The 19,833-nt window shown below is 37.7% G+C and overlaps 1 protein-coding gene across 1 annotated transcript in view; it reads right to left on the bottom strand.

The window, feature by feature from the left end:
* Window positions 1–649: 649 nt before the first annotated feature.
* The window catches only part of rps6kc1 (ribosomal protein S6 kinase polypeptide 1), a 40,871-nt gene continuing 21,687 nt past the window's right edge, over window positions 650–19,833 (bottom strand). The window contains exons 13-16 of the mRNA XM_041805564.1: window positions 19,259–19,348; window positions 9,610–9,692; window positions 5,491–5,586; window positions 650–3,424 (exon numbers count right to left, since the gene is read on the bottom strand). Coding sequence (XP_041661498.1) covers window positions 3,323–3,424; window positions 5,491–5,586; window positions 9,610–9,692; window positions 19,259–19,348 — 371 coding nt within the window. The 3' untranslated portion in view covers window positions 650–3,322. The remainder of the gene's footprint in view (window positions 3,425–5,490; window positions 5,587–9,609; window positions 9,693–19,258; window positions 19,349–19,833) is intronic.

Below are 19,833 nucleotides of genomic sequence, written 5' to 3'. Positions count from 1 at the left end.
GGTAGGAATGAAATTTCAAGAACTGTCTTTTTTGCAACGGTTGCATCCATCACACTACCGCTCTAGAAATCACTGAGCTCTTCAGAATGACACATTTAGTATCACAAATGTTTGCAAAAGGAGACTACATGGCTAGGTGCTTGATTTTAAACACCTGTGGCAACAGGTCTGATTGAACCACCTGAATTCCATTATTAACAGGTTTGGGCAAATACTTTTGTCCATATAGTTTATCTATTAAATGATTCAATCATTGCATTCAAACATTTAGGGTCAAGGCTTTCTGATCTCATGTTGGTTGAACCCTTGTCCCCCTTTGAACTTAACCCTTTTGTCCCATGGATACCTCAGTTGTAGATGAAGCTTTAATTCCACTTCATTTCATGTCAGATTCAATAAAGACATTTATCAACTGTAACTGTACCCCATGTGTATCAATAAGTGCTGAGGCTTTATCCTGCTATGTGTGTGTGTTAGTGTGCCTCTGTGCTGGCTCCTATTACCATCATGGTGACACTCAGCAGGGGTGACAAGGCCTTTCTAGGAGTATCAGGAGCCCTTCCGATAACAGGAACTATAGCCTCAGAACACACTCTCCCGACACTCTTTTTAAGTGTAAAAAAGACACCACGCTACAGGCTTTCATCCAGGTATGTTTATTGTTGTCCAGATTGACATGGCGCACACGAGTGAACATTCAATAAAAAAAATGATCTCACTGCGGTGTTTACATCTGATAAAAAGGGTTAATAGGTGGATTATGGAACTTGTAGTTTACAGAATCTGTCAGCTGGCGTTAGCATGAAGTACAAGAGGGTTGCGCATTAACAGAGGAGTGATTATCTGTGTAAAGTTACAAAAATGGGTTCAGATGTGTTTAATAATCGCTCTAATATTCCTTCAAAAATCTCATCCTGTTACACAAAAAGTGTTACATGGTTTGCAATGAAATTAAATGTTTACCATGTACATGTTATTCAGTCATTGTAGACAGATATAATAAAATCAAAAATTTGATCTGTGTGGCAAAAGATGTGTTACAAAAAATAAATTAAGAAAGGGTTTGATTGATGTGGCAGTGAGTCAATGACAATGTTTGACACCTGGGTGCACCTTAAACTCAGCACATCCTCCAATAGGTATATTTACATGACACACATTATTTATAGTTTAATAGATTTTTTCATAGCATTAAGTATTTTACATAAATGATATTCTTTCATGCAGGAAACTCAGTGCTGTTATTTCTTCATTGAAAAAAACATAAATGTATAAAAGGGCTGGCTTTAGTTGTGTAGGTCAAGCTTTTTCTCTCTTTGATCTTTCTTTCTGAATAAATGATTTGTCATTTAAAGCTCCCATTAGGGATGTGGTTTATGTTTATTTGTCACTGCCTGTAATTGAAGGGGTACCTCTTTTCTCTTTGCAAATTTTGTACTGTTACCAAAATGATCACTACTGAGAATCTTTGCAGTATGTGAAGTTTCAAATGTAAAAAAGTCTGTTTTGGCAGCATATAAATCTTCCCTTTGCCACATTTACAAGATAATTTAATCAGAAAATGGCAACCTTTCATTGCTTTTTGGCTAGCTGTTTACTTGTTGACGGTATTTTGGGTGTCTGAAAGAGTTTGAAATGTTACCTTTGTTGTTATCATGTGAACTGGAAATCTGAGTTCCCCTTAAAAATAGAGACTTCTATAAATGAGCATTATGTTTCCAGTAAATTACGATGGACTGGAAGTGCAATTTTAAATTACAAAATCTGAAACACTCTTACAAAGATGGAAACAAATCTACATAAACCAAAATATTTTTATATTTTATAAAACAAAATTACATTAGCAAAACTCTTTTATAAAAGACAAATCTACAAAAAAAGTCCATTACAAAATCAAAAGTCTGAAACACTTTCAGAACTTGAAACAAATTTAGTCTGATTTAAAAATTATAAATTCTAAAACACGTTAAGCTAAAACATTTTTAAATTTCATGAAGCAAAAAAACCCCAAACATTTGCAATTTAAAATTTTCATTTTACCAAAAAGAAAAAAAAAGAAATTGCAAATGTTACAAATTTACAAACTGTATCTTATGGAAAGGGAATGTACCAAATGCTGGGAATGTACTAAATGCTAGAAGTGACCCAAGTTTTTAAAAAATTTGTCAGACTTGAAATTTCTATTGGAGTTTGTAAATTTGTGTCAAGCTTTTTATAGGTATTTCAGACTTTATAATTATTTTATCAGACTTTGTGAATTTGTTTCAGGTTTTTCAAGTGTTTCAAACTTTTTTCTGTTAGACTTTGCAAATTTCTTTGAAGTTTTGTAGTGTTTCAGACAGTAATTTTGTGTCAGACTTGGTAAATTGTTTAAATTTTTGTAAGGTGATTGTGTCTTTGTAATTCTGTACTTGAAAAATTACTAAAAAAACAAATTTCAGTGTTTCATAACTGTCTATTTACGCTCAAAAGAAGCTTCAATAACACTATTGAACTCAGCCCTCTTTTCAGATATGCTTTCATAAATAAGATATAAATCAAATCTGGACATAAATTAAATCTTAATTTGAAAAAAAAAAAAAAAAAAAAAAAAAAAATACTCCTGCTCTGTCCCCTTGCATTGCATAGTGTCTGTCTCAGTTACTAAATGTGCTCTGGTAGGCATCAGAAAAGGATGGCAAACATGGCAAAGTAAATGACTTATCATATCTAACATAATGTCTTCATCAGAGCATAAAACACTCAGAAATAAAAACCAAACCTGTCTCAGTCTGGCTAATCTTAGTGGGCTCTGACAGGAACGATGTGAGTGTTACAGGCAGCAACAAACAGTGTATTGCACATGGACATTAGCAAAAGGTGACTTAAATCAGTGTCAGTTAAGGTTTAGCATGCAATTGTTAATGTATGCACACAAAAATAAATCACATAGATGCCACCCCTTACTCTAATTTGTGTGGAAGCTAATGCACAAGGAGTGTAAAAGCAACAATGCTGTAGTGGATCATCACTCAGTACCTGCACCTACTTTGAAAATTATTGCACCACATGATGATAAGTGTACCCCACACAATATAAGGTTACACAGGAAACTTGTGTAAAATAAGCAATTTACAAGAAAGGTAATACTGTGTCTTGGCAAATCCTGTAAAAAACAAAAAGTAGGAGTACATGGGGACTGTATGGTAGCACAAAAATAGGAGATATGCGCAGGAATGCATCATTATTTAAGATCTTTGTATTTGTCCGTCTGCTCTGACAAGTTTGTCAGCGGAAGTCAGTCCTACAGAATGCAATTCTGCAGTCTCATAATGTAAAATTCCTATTTTGGCCAATCTGTTTTGGCAAAGAAAGGGTGGGATTTGATATCATCCACGCCTCCCACACCTGCACCAAGTCTTTCCATTGGATTGTACTGAAGCAGCTGCAAAAAAAGACAAGACAGAAAAGAGTCAAACACACTTTAGTAAAAACAAGAAACCTGCTGGAAAAAAAAATATAGTTAGCAGAAAGTATTAAAAAAAAAAAAAAAAAAAAAAAACGTCCTCACTGAAACAAGTGATGCTTAAGTGTCCTCTCTTTCACAGCTATTACACCACTGCATATTTTTTCCACTTTAAGAGGAGGTAAATCTTTTCTATTAATATCAACACATATTTGAAGCTCCTGTGAGGAACTCTGCTGAGCTCTGTGGACAAAACTCTGTCTTATCCCTTCATTCATTTTGGGTAAAAAAAAATCATCCTGCTTTGTTTTAGTAGTAAATTGTGTCACTGTTTGTAATTACTTGCCACATAAAATTTGAATAAAGGCTGTTTTTCAGCATGATTCTGTCATTCTTCTTCTCCAGCAGCCACAGACATTATAAAGTAAATGAAAGAGGCATTAAAGGAGGCATCAGTATTAATTTCCAACAGTTTAATTTCAAGTTAGAAACTCCTCAAAAAAAAAGCTTTAAACATGACCTAAAATTATTGTGCATTTTGAATTAGCATGTTGCAAGTTACAAAGGACATGCCTATACTGTACTTAATGTTTTATCTGTTATAATGGGGATAATGCAAACATTCCAGATCATGTAGTGTGTTTTATAATCAGGTCTTGTCTCATTTTAAGGCCTTTGCCTTTATTCACATAAGAAAGCTTTAAAGAGGCAGAAAAAAAGAGACAGATTGGGGGTTGACATGCATCAAAAAGGATCAAAGTATACAGAGAGTAACAGACCCCCTTCACTTTTTCTTGTTTTCTTTTTAATGTTGCAGCCTGATTATACAATTAAAAGAAACACCAGTTTATTCTCAGTATCCCATCATGACATAAATGTTTTGAAAATTCTTTATAGATTAAGATAGAAAACTGAAATCTCACATTGACAGAAGTATTCAGACCATTTGCAAAACACTTGAAATTCAGCTCATGTGCTTCCCATTTCTCTGGGTCTTTGCTGAGATGTTTCTACATCTTGACTGGAGTCCACCTATGGTAAACTCATCTGATTGGACATTATTTGGAAGGTACACCTCTCTGTATAGAAGGCCTCACAGCTGACAACGCATATTAGAACAAAAACCTCGCCATGAAGTCAAAGGATCCTGTCTGAGCACAGAGGACGCAAACAAGCACAGTGAACGTACAGCATTCTAAGGGAGCAGCAGGCTACATGGGGACTAAGCTTAAGAAGTGCAGGATAACAGCACATTTGTATTGTTCTGGCAGTTTGTTTTATCTGGAAAGATGAAATAAAAAACATATGCAGGCTGTGTCAGGCTGCATGTCAGCCAGATAAACACGTACCATATTCAACACAGGTGGATGGACGTCAACATGCAGGACACACCAAATTCTGCTACAGCAAGCACCGCTAGCCACACTTGGCAAACCAAATTATATAGTTTACCCACATGCAGTTCAAATAAATTCTACCATATTCTGACTGTTTTCTGACTGTTTATTATTGATAGATGAGTCTGTTTGTCAGATTTTATTTCTGTTTAACTGACAATGAAATAAGTACATAGGAAAACCCCTGGTTTTGTCATTATCTTTTCTTTTTTTAAATAAAGGCCATGTTTTGTCATGAAACACTCCTCTGTCTGTTGAAGCCACTGCAATAGCTCAAGCTTACCCCGCTCTTCTGCTGTATTTATTTTTTTCAAACAATGCATCTGCTTCTGTTAAAAAAATACAGTATGGTAGTGTATTTTCCACTGTAAAGTAATATACAGTTTTGTATTAACTCTGCCAAGGTTGAATTTGTTGTAAATAGAATACTTCAAAAGGCATGGCAACTGTCATGCTCAATTAGAGATTTCCTGAAGATTTAACCACCTTAATAGAACAGTTTATCTATTTTCTTAATTGATTACTTTAGAGTACATGTAACTGTTCCAAAGGAAAGACTAGAAACTAAGAATTATTGCACATGGAAAAAAGAGCTATTCAAAAAGGCCATGCAGTTTATCTGATAGAAACAAAACGCTGGGCTCTCACCTGCTCCAACAGAGACCTGGCCTCCTCTGAAACAGTCTCAGGGATGTTGAGAGCCGTGTGGCGGCTGATTCCTGCTGGATGACACCGCAGCAGTGACTGTAGGGAGAGGAAGGAGGGATGGAAAGAACTGATAACTATCAATCAAAACAAAGAAACTGAAGGGACAGATACAATGACACCCGCAGGGCTTGCAGGTCACTGTGAGAACACCAGGATTGGACAAATAGGAGGAGACCGAAGAGACAGAGCACCTGAAACAACACTGATCACATCAACCACAACAAGGTCAGGACTGAACGGCTGTTTCTTTTTTCTTGGAATAGAAATACGACATGTTTATACCTTGTTTATAGTGAGCGAGTTCACTGGAAAAGGCTGACAGTTTAACAGGGAAGTTTGTAAGATCTGACCTGGTAAAACTTGTATTTAAATAACAGAAGTTACGTCACAAAACATAAAGCAATTGTTAATCAAACATTTATGGACATAGCAGAGGCAAGTAAATATTTTAAGGTTGGAAGTAGGTCTTGTTTCAAAGTAGGAGTGTAAACGTAAGATGAAAGGAAAAGGGACACTGTACAAATGCTGAAAAAAGCTGATGAATGACACAAACAGTACAACCAGCATGATGCAACCTGTGAAATAATGCTTATAGAGAAGCTTGAGACATTAAACTCAAATTTGCATGCAAAAGTGTCATTGAGATGAGTGAATGAAGCAGTGTTTCAAAGATTTGGGCTGATGATGAAAACCTTTATCAAACTTTTCAAAAGTACACAGGCACAATTGTGCTGTGCATGCATTGATTATATTTAGATTTTTTTTAATTGTTCCTTTTTTTAAGCAAGTGTCAGAATGTAATTTTGTAAATGGTACTGCTTCAGATTTTAGTAGGGATATTTCACATTTTTAGTGACAGTGGTCTAAAACAATAGAATCACATATATTCAGTAATTGACTTCATGTCTTTGTAAAAATTTAAAAAATTTGGTTCAAATCAGTGTGATCAGCAGGCCTGCTCACAGACATACCTGGGACCCTAAAAAGCCCGGCAAATGGGCTCTGATCAGGTGTTATTTATTGATATTAATCAGTAGCATTGGTGCCTCCATGCTGGCATTTACATCCTTGTAGGGCTGTTGGGTTCAAAAGTTGTCAAGAAAGTTAACTCAGGTCATTTCATAGCTATGAAGTCTGACATTACTTGGTAGTAAGTTTAGTTCAGTGACCTCGCCCAATTTGTTCACATTTGAAAAAAAAAAGGCTAGTTCATTTTAAACATTTTAACATTGGCAATTTGAAACAGTCCACATTTTACTCAAGTAACAATAAATACAATATGTATTTTGTTGCTTTGATTACAATGGTGAGTATTAGGGCAGAATGATATATTGTATTATAACCACAATAGTGGTTATGTGCACACATGCAATAGCCAACTTGATCTACGGTGATGTTAGTCACATGACCTGGAGTGTGTCAGGCTGCCATCTCTGTTGTATTTAATTAAACCAAAATGGCCAGTTTCCTGACTATCTGCATTTAAGTCTATCTGAACACTTAGCAGTCAGAGTCTGTGTGATTACTGCATGCACATTCAGGCTCCTGGTGATGCTGCCGTTGTCACAGGTACTCCAGTATGACACTAGAAACAATCGCTCATTTAAACAAAGCTGATCTCAGCTGAGTGTGTTTCTGCCATCAGTTGCACATCGTCCCAATTTTTTGTTAAAATACGATCTGTTAACATGCAGATTGTTTACTGCACAGCTGCACGTGAGTGCCGAGAGGGAGAGTCACAGCAGCTTCACATGATGAGCTTTCATTTAATCATACGTTACGCCTGCTTATCAGGTTAATCTTATTGTCTTAACATGGGATGGAGATCTTTCATTTTTATTGATAGTGATATCCTTATTCATACTCTTTACCGAGTCCTCATCAATACCACTGTTGATACTTTTCTATGATTTCAAGGGAAGAAAAAAAAAGGTGACAAATATTTACAACAGAAGTGGTCTAAAGTGAGTAATGCTTTGGTTAAAAAGTTATGATTCATTCTGTTACATGTATTTCATATCCCTCAAATACAAATATATTCCTCACATTCACAAGTGTATTAACTGAAGTTTCTTGTCAAAACTGAATTGCCCTTTTTATGTGGCATTTGAGCGCATCATGACATATGGGTTACAGTCATCTAATTTACTGAGGTTACCTGAACACATCATATATAACCTTTAAACTCATTAAGTCTGCTAATTAACTTCAATTCTGCTGTTTACACAGCAGATTTCTACACCGGATCAATATTTTTAACTAATGGGAGTTGCTACAAAGTTTGGGAGCACTTTTCAGCATATATTTGAGCAGTCGAAGAAGAAAATTGTCCTGGAGCAGTTGAAGCGAGTGTTATGAGTGCATGTTACTCCCAGTGCATTTGGATATAATTGCAAGCTACTAACAGGTATATATTTTCCTCAAGCCAACAGTTAAAGGTACCACATGTTGATTTGATTTGATGCTAATTGCTGATGAGCTTTATAGGCCTATAGACAACCAAAGAAAAAACATAAAACTAGTTGCTCTGACCACCAGTTTGCTTTCCTTTTTTCTTCCTTCTCTGTGTTTGTGTCAGAGTCGCTGTCAGAGGGCTGCACAATCAGAAATTGGAAATCCAAAAATGCCTTACAGAGTTGAATACAAAATATACACCAAATATCGTGGTGCCAGTTTTATCCAATAATGTTTAGCTCTGGTGAGTGCATAGGTTAAAACAAAACATGATTATTGCAGCTTAATGTTATATTGGACCTTGTTTTGCTGACATCCATAGTCACCCCCATGCAGCTGGGCCCAAGAAAACTCTGCCCTTCATCCCCCCTTTTATCAGCAGCACTGGTGACTATTAATGTTTCCTTGATAAATTGACTGGATTGTTATATCCTACATATATTTAAAATAAGAAGTCTAAAAATCCTTTCCAACCATAGAGAATAGCCCTACTGTTGGAATAATTAACAATAATGAGCATAATTTCTGTATCTGGCAGCAGCACATCTTTCAGTCACTCTACGACTCCAAATTGAAAAGGCTGGAGACGAATGCGAGCAGAAAGGAGAAAATCATAAACTGTTTGTGTTCTGGGAATCTGTAGGTGTTTTTTTTTTCTTCTAGTTAGATCAGTTGCCTCTCTCTCCCTCCCTTTCTCTCCTGTACGTGCTGCAGGAGTTCTGGCTGTGTTCCTAGCAGCAGTCAAGACTGCTCCAGGCGAGATCTTATCCTGCAAGGATCAAGAGACACTGTGTGTGCCTGCGTGTGTATCCTTGCCAGGGCTGTACCCAGACATAATCATCAAACGAGACATCTGTGTGACTGATTTTTTTTCTCTTACACAGGTAAGTGGGTGTGTATCATTCAATAAAATACCACTAACACCCCTCTGAATTGTGTTTTGGTCCATTGATGGGAGTCTCTGATAGCTGGTATAAAAATATGCCCACTGGCAATCAGTTAGAATTTATTCAAATTTAACAGATAATGAAAAATTAAGAGGGCGCTCTGCACCTGCACTGGGTGTGTACTTGTTCTACTGTGTGTCCTTCAAGTGAGTTGGAAGTTACAATTAGTATGTGTTTATGTCCACATATGGCAGCTGAATTTGTATCTTCCAAACAAAAAGCCAGTCTTAAAAGATGGTCCCTGATCCAGGAGTTCCAGCACCTTGAGAGCCGCCCCGCTCCTCACCTTCCATGCCGACCTCTGAGCGGCGTGCTCAGAGCCCAGCGCTGCTCCAGGAGCCAGTGAAGAGGGCCCGGTGAGAGCTGACCCCCTGGCCCAGCAGATGGAGCTCAGGCTGGGGGAGAAAGTCACACCGACACCCCTGGCACTCCCCGAGAACCAGAGTACGAGACAGCAGCCAAGACGCACCTCACACAAACACATACACAGGACCAACAACAAACTCCACCTACTGAGACGCACACAGACACGCGCAAAGCATCGCACACGAGCTGGCAGCACCATAAAGAGTGAGAGAGTTGAAAGCCAAGACACCTACAGACATCCCACAACACCTTCGCTACAAAGATAAGTTTTTTTTGGTACTTTTTCACTCACCATGCCTGTCAGGAGCTCAAACAGGATGGCACCTAAACTCCACCAGTCACAAGCTGCCGTTTCCTCGCTGACACCTCCCACCTCTAAAACAAGAGAAAAACCATGAAAGACACTGAATAAATCAATAAATCAAGTTAAAGAAGAATAATCAACCAGTGGCAGATATAAAGACATCACATTTATACAATTAAAACATTCACTAAGCTTAATCATAAATGGTAAATATACCAAAGCACAGACAAGATAACAGCAATTGAAGTGTTTTCCTGTGAAAGCCCTAATATTACATCCTCTCAGAATGACATCTTGGATTACTTAATGTTTCATTGAATTGACACAATTGATTCAAAATGAGCACAAAAACATGGAGACAGTCACACACACAGACGCATACACAAACAAGTGTGTCTCATAAAAGGGTGATTTGCATAATAAAAAAGCAGTTAAATTGAGGAAACCGTCTGCTGCAACTTCACACCATCTGCATGACCTGACCTCAAACGCAAACACACACTCGTGTAATACACACACGCATGCACACACATCCAAGAAATAGAAAGCAGGAAGAAAAGAGAACATATTTGTTCAGCTTTCAATGACTGCATGCTTAAAAGACTACAATACCAAAGACTCATCTATAAGTAATGATTATTATCAATTATTAGGCTTAGTTTTCCCTCAATGTGATCATTACCTTCACATTTTGTTTGTTATGCTAAACTAGGGCCTTTTGTTAAGAGATTTTCAGAACATCGTTGACTAATCTTGATTTCACAAACTAAATCTCTCAATTTTTGGTCTCTAAACTCCTCAAATTAGAAAATCAAGTAAGTAATATTTAATTATGGGGATGTATGGATACACTCAATCCATAATACTGGGTTCATCTGATAATAATAGATTTTCTAACTATTGTTATACCTGTACAACTCGATATTCTTTTCTTTTTTCCATTTAAATTCTCAAACAATTAAAATGCAGAATATAACCTTTATTGAATGTTCCATTGAACGTTCTCACTCTCAGTCCACAATAAGCGACTCCTTTCCCAGTTTCCTTTCATATAAAACTGCACTTGGTTTAAACTAAGAAGGTTTTAAGGATGAAACTCCACAGGAAGAAGAACAATGCAACCCTATGACATCACTACCCTTCTTTGCTTTCGACCCTCTCGATATCATCGGTTTTCACCATGTGGAGTAAGCACTCCTGCTAGTAACCGGTCTGATAGTTTTACTCACAGCCTACAGTGATCATTTTTAAGTACAGACTCAAAGCCTGAGAGTAACAGCACCAACCTCCTCTGGTCACTTGTTTCCTTTATTGAGAAGTTTCACTTAATTAAACCAGCACACCACAAGGTTTATTTACTTAACAGTGTAACACAGTTTCTGTTAGATATATGATCATGCCTAAATAAGAGAGAAAAGTTTTTAGAAAAGGTGTTGGTGATGTGGCTAGCTAGTGGATATGTTCATGTGCTTCATGTACAGAGGCTTTAGTCCTTGAAGTTCCCCCTCTCTCATTCCCTTAATTTGACTCTAACCACTGTACAGTCTACAAAAAGGTGTAAAAAAAATAACTAAAAATAAGTCTTTTCAGATTGCATGTAATGAGTTGTATGCTCACCACAATATACGTCCTTGACATCCATTATCAGATATTTTTTTTGTCTTATTTTATTTTTACCAGTTATTAGGGTTAACACCTGCATATTGTTTAAATTGCTAAAATACCTTGATGACGTTTCAGGTACCAGCTCATCCCTCTTATGAAAAACACATTTCTTCAAAAATTAGGTGCCGTGAATCTACATAAATTCTGATCTCTCTCGTTTTGTAGACTTCTGATTTACAACCAGCTCAATCAAAGGCTTCTGGGCTCCATGCTGGCTTTAAATTTACTTTACTTTAAATTTATAGACTTGAGACTAGAATGATACTCATTTGCTAAAGTCAAAAGTGCATGTAAGAGAGAAAGTGTGCATGTGTGAACAACTGGCTCCACTGGGTACCAGATGGCCTCTTGTGCCGCTCAGCCTCCCTCCACACTGCTCTCTCCAGAGGGGCCGGGACCCCAGGGTCACGGCTGTGTGTTGCCCAGAGACCAGGCTCCTCAGCTGAGGGAGAGTAAGAGACAAAGACCCCCTCATCTCCTGGAGGCTGCAGGGAATTCCAGGGGCCTGCGCGGCTCTCTTTCAGCGGAGGTTAGAGAGACTATGATACAACACGCACGCGCACAGCTAACTGAGCAACCAGTCTTCAGGGCTCCCCAGGACGACTGTTTTGACAGCCAAGGAGAGAAGATCGTCATTGAACAGACTAGTGATACCTGCGTGGTTATGAGCTGGAGGGGAGATACTGGACTCACACATACACACACACAATCGCACACGTCTCAGAGCAAGGTCGATGTCATCACAATGGATTAATGTCTAAGGAGCTGCAGGGAGAGTACAGTGGAGCTGGCTACACTTACCGCTCTGTCAGAGCAAGGCAGGGAGAAGAGGAGATGGGGAGGAAGAGGACGAGAAGGGAGAATTAACTGCGTCCAGAGGCCATGGGTCATTCAAACCTCACTGAAACACTGTGATGTGTTAACTTTCAAATCCAACCACACCTTCATGAACATTTTATTTCTTAGACAGAACACAGAAAACTTTAAATGAGAGTTTTAAAAAGCCAAAGAAAATTGAGGACTTTAGTAGAAAACACACTGTTTAGAGCTGGGTTATTAATTGAGTTTCAGTAATGATTTTAACTTCCCACTATTATGTTTTTAGCCTTTAAATTAGCAGGGAGAACCTTCTAAAATACAATCAAGATGGGAAAAATAGAAGACAAAAACTGTCATTGGCATTTATTAAATTAAAACTGCACTTGAACTCTTACAATATGTGCAAAAAGTGCTGTAGGTGTGCCTATGGCTTAGAAATATACTTTGGCTCCAGCATGTTTACAAACCTTCTAAAACCTTGCTGGCCCAACTCTTACAACAGCTGTAGGTCTTTGCTGATATATTCACCGACACAACTTACGATCTGTTGAGCCTTTGCACTGTTGTAAGGGAAGTGGGGTTGTGAACGCTTCCTTACAACTCTTTTGGCCTTGCTGGATTCTGCTCCTCCCCTCATCGCGATTTTTTGGGGGGTGGTAATTTGCTAAGGAGCTCCTTATGTTACACGTATTCCCCATCAAGTATGCCACTGCAGTCTGGCAGTGTCTGCATATTGTTTTTTGTTTGTCAATCACCTTTTCCTCTCTCATTTCTTGATACTGGGAAACCAAAATGCTTCCACACATCAAATCTAAAAGTTAACGTAACCTCCATAATCCTAAAAACGTTCTCACTCGGTTCTTCCTCAGTTCTCTGACATCCATCACATTTGCGCTGTTTGATCAAAGCAGCGAGTGGAGTACGCAAGGGCTGATGCTGTAGTTCCCACTTCCCTTCACTCTGCCCCACTAAAAAAAAAAATTCACTTGTTACCCTGAAGATCTGTTATTTGAAACTATCAAGTCCATTACAACATTGAGACACTTCTGTCAAAGCAATACGATTTAATTTACAATACCGTTACATCTCTGGTAAATGGTGCGTCTCTTCAAAGCATAGCAAGTGCTCACTGGGTTGTGCGCTAATATGCTAAATGCTCATATTTTTGTTGAGCAGCAAATTTAACAGTTCAGTTTGAACGTCATGAGTGACAACATGAGCATAGCTCAATCTGAAGCCACTGAACCCAACAAGGTTAAAAACAAGCGTGCTCCAAATAGGTATGAGCATTGAAATGGTACTGATACCAACACATCAGATATTTACAAGACCAAATTAAAAGACAAATATTGATGAATTGTTTTGAAACCCCACCAGCCCAAATGAAAACCACAAATTATGCTCTGATATTTGAGTGATTTGTGTGCAATCAGTTTACTTCAGCTGAGCAGAAATGTCTTGAAATTGTTTTGCTGTATGGAGTAATGTCTCTGCTCTGCTTGCATTTTCCTACTGAGTGAATGATCAACCTAACACTTTTACTTAATTGTTCGTCTCGTATGCAACATCTGTATATGACTTTTGCTTGAGTCTCTTGAAGAACTTGCACCACTGTTCTTTTCTTATCTTGTGCCATACTGGCATCTTTTTAAGATATTTCTGTGAATCATTAACAATACTCAGACAGCTTTTATCCTTTTGTCAACTTTTAGCAACCTTTTTTCTTTCAAAAGTATCAGTTCAGACACTATTTAGGCACTGGCACTTGTGAAAGGTATTGATTTAGTAACAGTACCAGAAAAAAAAAAACAAACAAACAAAAAAAAAAACAATACCAAACCCTAGTTCTGAAGCAGACTCACTGAATGCTTCCTGTCCATCAATACATCCCTGGTAAGAATGTTAGGTACGGCATACTTCCGCTATGCATTTCAAAGTAAACGTATAATCTCTCTTTCCTATTTCCTCAAAGATAAGACTAACTACACTTCTAAATAATGCTTTTATTCTGAAATTGTCCCTGAGGCAGTTCTTTTCTCTTTATTGAGTCACTGTGCAAAATACAGACCTCTCCTCAGGTCCTTGAAAAACTTTCTTCACAAAAAAACAATCAGAAATCACAAAGGACATTGGCACTTGCTATTTTGATTGTGGTGCATGATATTGGATTTTGGGTTTGACAAAAATGCTGGCATTTACAAATTAATCTTAGATATCAATACAGATACTTAAATGCAGTCTAGAGCCTAAAATTTCAGTCCTTAAACACACTTCATAGTGTAAGGTATGATGGTGGATAAAGAAAAAGACTTCAGCTGAAGAAAGTCTATTGGTTCAGCCTGAAACTCCATGAATCAGTTTGTATTGCCAATATTAAAAAGATGATATAGGCAGGTTTTTCAGCCAAAATATGAGCAGAAATTTTTATATCTGCCAATACCGATATGACACATAATACCATGCATCTCTAGTTTTAACAATTTACATCTTCAGGTTACAGCGCTGTTTATCCATTTAGGATCCCACTGCATGTCTCACTCTCTGACCCTCAAAGTACCTGCAGTATCTTTATGCACCTGTATGGTTGATAAGCTACCATTTTAAATATAAAAAAGATCTTTTCCCTGAGATCTGTACAATAACTTAAACCATCCCTGTTATGTATGACAAGAAGGTGGTAAAATGAAGTAAGATTTATATGTTCTATTGATGTGTGCATTTATTTTAGTTTAGTTTAGCTCTATCTGTTTAACCGTTTCTGTATGAAATCAGTCCTAAAGAAATGTATAAAACCATAACATTTTAACACTCTATGTCACAAAGCTGTGGCTTTACTGAGGCTGAAGTATTTTAAATTCACACATAGATTCAGATGTAAAATCAGTAATCATCTTTGATAATCTTAATATCAGTGTAAATGGTTCTGATGATTCTTGCCATAATCAAGCAGCTCTACTGTGTACCTTTTCTTCTTCCCTTTCCCCTCAACCACGCAGTTCCCTCCTGCTTTGTATCTTAAACACACACCATCTCCTCTCTCCTGAGGGCCATAAGGAACTTTCTCTCTTCTCCTCTTAGACAAACTTCCCAAAAACTTAACCGTAAGCCATTGTTAAAAGAGGAAGTAGAGTGTACGCAGGTAGGAAGTAAGGAGCAACCTGTCTATGATGTTCCAAGATTGTGTTTCTTACACTGGGCAGACTCGTTATGTGTTACATTAAAAAAAAAAAAAAATACCACAAACACACCTATGACTAATCTTTAGCATGGGAACTGGAGAAAAAATAAATAACAAATCAGAAGAACTTCCAGGATGCTGCTTCTTACTCAAAAAGCCTTTCTAAACAACCAGCAATGAGCTTCGTGTCAAAAAAGGGAACTACACGCTATCTTCCATGATATCTTTCTGTGGCTGAGCGGGTGAAGGAACAAAACAAAACAATGAAAAAAAAAAAAACAGAGATTATATTAAGGGAGTTCTCAATAACTGGTCTGTTACCTCAGAGAGGAAGAACATGATGAATTTCCCTTTTCTAAGACATTGAAGACAATCAGATTTGTCCTTGCTTCCCTCTCAACAGAACAATCAACAATTCCCCTTCATGCTCAGGTTATGCCATGGCAGACGGCCACTAAACAGCTTGTTTTTATCTTATTAAAGAAAAAATATCAAGCATCTGATGTTTATCAATAATGATGTAATGGCATAAAAGTAAATAAGCAGAAGTGCAGAATAAATAGATTAATACCCTGCTGCTGTATTTTCCGTCCACTCCCCTGTTTTTATGTGGGTGTGAATGTGTGCATTTTAAAAACATGTTTCCCTTCTTCTCTCTCTCTCTCTCACACACACACACACACACACACACAGTCACAGCAGGCCCCCTGCTAGCTTTCTGGCAAACAGTCATAAATCTGTCATCAGGAATGAAGCCATCGCTAGAGCTGACCCTGTCTGGATAAACAGCAATACATAACAAGGGCAGGAGAGACGCACACTCACTAACCTCTGTGTGAGAGTGTTCATCAGCTCATACATTTACACACATCTTAAGGTAGATTTCACCCAGGATTGTTTTTAATTATGGACAAAAGATATACCTGATATGGCCTTCTTTTAAGTATAAAACAGAATTAAAGACGATAGCATAAAAGGTGGAAATTAGAGACACAAGAGGAAGAGGTAAAAGTTGTCCTACTCGAGTTAGACTGTCTGAGTGTTCTCATGGCTCAAATAAAGCACAATACACCCCCTGCTGGCTGCTATTGTGTATTACACCTATTGATCCACATGTGCCTCACAGCTGAGGTCAGTTCATTTCTACATCATTTCACCAAATAGTGATGTCATGTTTTCCTCTCTATAAATATTTTATCTTCTAACTGGTAAAACTGCCTTTGGTTTGATGCTTTCTTCTTTTTACAACTTTGATTGCGCTTATTCATTTATGTATCTCTGTGGGATTCTTTAGATTGCCAAATAACTTTAAATCCTTTTCAAGACCTACTTGTTGTCCTTTTTTTAAACTTTTTTCTTGTGTTTTGTTGGCATCAGGAAAAAAAATCTTCATTCCACAATCACCACTTTGGAGGAAAGGGGGAAAACTATGTATTTTTCAAACAGTTTAACACTGAATGGTCCTAGACCACATCTTTCTGACACTTTCATTGGCTTAAATCTTGTAAAAACCCATTGATGGATGTAAAGGGTGACCAATAGTGCTGATTTATGAAAAAAACAAAAACAAAAAACAATTAAATAATTAAAAAATGGAGATAGGTGGTTTTGGCTCAATGCCAGTGCTGTATTCCTGTTGATGTTTTATGTTTGCACCACGTTCTTGTGTGTTTGTTTGAATTTTGTAGACCTCTCTCTGCTTGCCTGACTATTGACATTCATTTTTCAATATATGTAAAGTTCCTGCCTTTGCCCTCTCTGTCAGAGACCTTTGTAGACATCTGTTTTTGAAGATACCATATAAATAAAGTTACTGCTACTATGTTTAACTATTTCTATCACATTTGGGGGGAGGTTACCAGGCAGAGAGCAAATACCATCCAAAGAGCACCACTGTAAGGATTTAGATCAGTGGGTCTCACTGATCTAAATCTTTACAGTGGTGCTCTTTGGATGGTGTTCATTCTCAGTTAACTCATTTACATCAGGACCCACCACAACCTCCTCCAACAAAAATCATGACCCAAATTTCTGAAATTTTTTCCAATCACACTAGATCAATCTCCCTTCTTGGCAAATGTTTGGTGCATGTCTTCCTCCACTTTCTTGCCCCATATTTCCTGTCTCTCTTCAGCTCTCTTATCAAAAATAAAGGCAAAAAGCCTCCAAAATATTGAAAAAGAAAACAGGCACCAACTATTCAAAAATGATGAAACCAGTGATAATTAGTTGTAGCCAAAACTTGAACTTCTCTTGATGTAAAAATATTTTCCTCTCAAAATCCATCTTTTATTTTGTTAAAAATCCAACAGATAAGGGTGAAAAAATAAGGAAAAGAAAAATAATGATGAATAAATTCAGAGAATATTCTTTAAATTTTTTCTAAATAGAAAGAATTGTTTAATTGATGATGATTTAAATTAAAACCTCTATCCCCAGTATTACACTTGTCTCTCTACTAACATTAACATGAAAACTCCCAAAATAAAACACAATTATGTCAGCAGGAGACAAATCATTCTTTTGCATCAGATTGCCACATGATGCATTAAGATCCCTGTGCTGAGCTTTACTTCTGCATCTTTAGGTCATCTCCTGCCAGCCATTACATGTGTTTTTTTAATTTCCATTAGTAGGCGTTTGCACTGACTGTTGCTACGGTGACAAAAAATGCACACATTGGATATTAGAGAGAGCATTTATTGCTTTCAGATTTATTACAGCACTGGCATACTGTATGTTGTAATCACAAGGAGGATTTAAATCTAAAGTGACCTTCCTGGCTTCAGAGAGTGGATGAAAATGAGTGAGTGGCTTAATATAAGTGTGTGGGAGGGAGAATGGGTGTATAGGGTTATCATATAAGTCTCAGAGTACTTTCAGTGTGCAGTTCTCAATCCTGCATATTTAAGAAAACTGTAACTGAGTACATTACCTATTAAATATAATCTAGCCAAAGAGCCAAAATGTAAAGCTTTAAGTCTAAAGTGGCAACATACTGGAAGAAAAACCATCCTATGGATGTCAGACGCATGGCCCATACACAGAGGTGCTAAGTGGGGACATGGTGCTGTAGTCTAGCAGCAGTTTGTTTTCGGCAGCTTGTAAACAGCATGCCAGAGCTGCCACAGGCCTGTTGGGGGCAACGCACAAGGGTAACTGCACTACAGACTCAATGCTGCACAACAGCACACTCTACAGGACAATCAGAGAACTAAAACAAGATCCAGATTCAGGTGGTGGAGTTAAAAAATGGATTTTCAGCATTTATCTAGCAGTTGTAAACCAACGTTAGAAAAATCAGTGATAATTACTTAAACTGCAATAAAAAAACAATAACAACAAAAAGGAAAAAGATCGCTATCTAGAAAGTTAGAATACCAAGATAACAGAACTACAAACTTCAATATGATAGTGAGAATCAAACAATATCAACACCTGTATCAATACTATGATGACAAATTATAGTGTAATTTATTATTTTAAACTACAAAAGTTGCATGCAAACTCCTGCACAATATCTAATCCGTACAAAAACAGTGGCAAAAAGCAGTATGTGTATGCAATTCAGATGGTTTTATGTCTTTTTTGGTTCAAATATGACTGAAGATCTGCATTTTCTGAAAGGTTCTGAATGTTTTGATACTACTGATCTTTAAAATAACAGATTGTATTGTTTTTGTGTCCCTTTTAAAATATATGAAATTGAAAAAGCAACAAATAATGTGAAATTCTGACAACCTTACAAGAGTTCATGTCCACTTGGTTTGTTTTTTCACGTCTGTGTATGAATGAGGGTTTTGTGACCATGGGAAAGTGGCCTACTTATGGCCCTGCATGCCTGCATAGAATTAACCCCACACAAACCTCCTTACTGACACACTTGCAAATGTAGGCTCCTCATTATTAATAGCAGAATTATTGCATTAAATAAACTAGGGATAAAAAGTGTATTGGCTTTCATAGAAGTCATACCTGGTGCACAGTACATATTGGAAATGGCCTCTTTGTCACAGGACTCCTCCACGTCACTCCAGCTGCAGAAGTAGGTAAGCTGAACATGACCTAAGGAGACAAGAAGGCACAGAAAGTGTTCATCTCTTACTGTGATCATCGTACTCTCCTCCTCTCCTCAACCCCACGCAGTCAAGTGTCTCTCCGACTTCTCAAACTGTTTGCTCACCTTTCCGGCACTTCCTTCCTCCGTTCCTTTCCGCCTCTCCACATCCCCCTGCAAGCTTTTCAAGCACACAGCCCCACCGATTACTCCTGTTTAGCGGCTCCCCGTTAACACTATCATTAGAACTAATGGTGTCATTAGGTAGCCGTAGCCATTAGCCGGGGCTAGCCAGACTGATGCACCACACTACGCCGTTGATGGGCCCTTTAGAACAATAATTACCGGCAGGGAGACGAAAACAGCCACTCAGCTAATTAGACGCTTGTTGATAACGAGGCCGGGAGAGATGATTGTAGGACGACAAAGGAAGAAGTTGAGGGGGAATCTGTGACCTCCTGGTACAACAACACTTTTACCTCTGGAGAAACCT

This window comes from Cheilinus undulatus, linkage group 14 (assembly GCF_018320785.1).
Source record: "Cheilinus undulatus linkage group 14, ASM1832078v1, whole genome shotgun sequence".
NCBI classification, from domain to species: Eukaryota; Metazoa; Chordata; class Actinopteri; order Labriformes; family Labridae; genus Cheilinus; species Cheilinus undulatus.
The sequence above is the reverse complement of the archived record's forward strand: the minus strand, read 5'-3'. Positions and strand labels throughout refer to the sequence as shown.